At 36.8% G+C, this 1,815-nt stretch overlaps 1 protein-coding gene across 1 annotated transcript; it reads left to right on the forward strand.

Moving 5' to 3' along the window:
* Positions 1-559: 559 nt before the first annotated feature.
* LOC149812016 (uncharacterized) lies at positions 560-1,555 on the forward strand. Its single transcript, XM_089992962.1, has 2 exons — positions 560-671; positions 1,041-1,555. Exons 1-2 carry the CDS (start codon positions 560-562, stop codon positions 1,553-1,555), a joined length of 627 nt encoding a protein of 208 aa, XP_089849088.1.
* Positions 1,556-1,815: the final 260 nt, after the last annotated feature.

Consider the following 1,815-nt stretch of genomic DNA (forward strand, 5'->3'; position numbering starts at 1 on the left):
CACTCTGTTAATGAAATAGATCGAATTAGATAGGCTTATCTGAGGGCAGGACCTTTTCAACCAAAACTTGCACAATACCCAAGTAGACAATGTGGTAAACAAGTGCATCGATGTCAAGAACATTGGTATGATAAGTTTCGTTGGTTAGATTTTTTTCTGACAGAAGATAAAGCATATTGTTTTTATTGCTTTCTTTTTCTTGATAATAGCCCTTCTTCGAATCTCTCAGCATTGGCAACGGTTGGGTTTAATAATTGGAAGAGGGTTAGTCAAGGAGAAAAATGTGTTTTTCTTACCCATGTCGGTTCTTCACAAGTCTTCATATCATAATGTATGTGTAAGAAATACAGAGATTTTGATGAGACCGGGTCATCACATTGACAAAGTGATGAATGTTGTATCCCAAGAGGAACGTCAAAAAGCTCGCTTGAGAGTAAGAACCTCAATGTTAGCTCTTCAGTGGTTAGCGCTCCAAGGTTGCGCATTTAGGGGCCATGATGAATCTTTATCTTCATTGAATCGTGAAAATTTTATTGAACGGGTTGAATATTCTGGAAAAATGAATGCAAATGTTGGTAAAGTTGTTTTGGCTAATGCTTCAAGAAATGCCGCATACACTTCTCCAGATATCCAGAGGGAGATTTTACACATTATGGCAAACCGAGTACAAGGTATAATTCATAATGAAGTTGGAGATGCACCGTATTGTATCCTTGTTGATGAAGCACGAGATGCATCTAAACGAGAACAAATGTGCGTTATATTAAAGTTTGTCAATGAAGAGGGAATTTTAAGAGAACGATTTTTTGCAATTAAAAGTGTTAATGATAGTACCTCGTTGATTCTGAAAAATCAAATTTTTGATATTCTTAGTAGTCACAACCTTCAAATTCAGAATATGTGAGGACAAGGGTACGATGGTGCTAGTAATATGCGGGGTGCTTGGAATGGGCTCCAAGCTTTATTTCTAAAGGATTGTCCTTATGCATATTATGTCCATTGTTTTGCGCATTGTTTGCAATTAACATTGGTTTCTGCAGCTAAGAATGTTCGTGACATTTGGCAATTCTTTTCTTATTTGGATAATGTTGTTAACATTATTACTTCTTCGCCTAAGCGTGTTGGTGAGTTGAAAGCTACACATAGAAAAGAAATTGAGCTTTTGTTAGAAACTGGGGAACGGTCGACGGGAAGTGGGGCTAATCAGATTGGGAACTTGCATAGAGCTAGAGCTACTCGTTGGAGTTGTCATTATGAATCTGTAAAGAGCTTGATGGATATGTACGTTGCAACATGTAAAGTATTTGAGTGCCTGATTGAAAATTCTCTAAGTGCTAAATCTCAGGCTGAGGTTGATGGTGCATACACTTGCATTACAAGTTTCGAATTTGTATTTGTCTTGCATTTGATGAATCCAATATTTGTAGTTACTGATATTCTGTGTCAGGCCCTTCAGAAGAAAAATCAAGATATCTTGACTGCTATGAGATTTGTCTACCCTACAAAGATTGTGCTTCAAGCTTTGAGAGAAGATGGTTGGGAAGAATTTCTTTAAGAGGTAACATCATTTTGTTCAACAAATGATATTTGCCTACCTGACTTTAGTAGTTCATATATGGTTGGTCAATCTCGTGGTCGTGAGTATCACTCAGTTGAGCATCACTATCATTTTGATGTTTTCAATAAAGCTATAGATTTCTTGTTGGTGGAGTTAAATACTAGATTTAATGACACACCAGTCGAACTTCTTTCTCTCAGTGCGACATCGGATCCTAGAAACTCATTTGAATCCTTTAATATAGCTGATATTTGCAA

The sequence above is a fragment of the Nuphar pumila genome, chromosome 17 (genome assembly GCF_984573655.1).
Source record: "Nuphar pumila chromosome 17, dmNupPumi1.hap1.1, whole genome shotgun sequence".
NCBI lineage: Eukaryota > Viridiplantae > Streptophyta > Magnoliopsida > Nymphaeales > Nymphaeaceae > Nuphar > Nuphar pumila.

Coding starts and splice junctions, on each gene's coding strand:
- LOC149812016 (XM_089992962.1), top strand. CDS start 560: ATGAATGCAAATGTTGGTAAAGTTGTTTTGGCTAATGCTTCAAGAAAT. Junction 672..1,040: donor TATGGCAAACCGAGTACAAG/GTATAATTCATA, acceptor TGGTTTCTGCAG/CTAAGAATGTTCGTGACATT.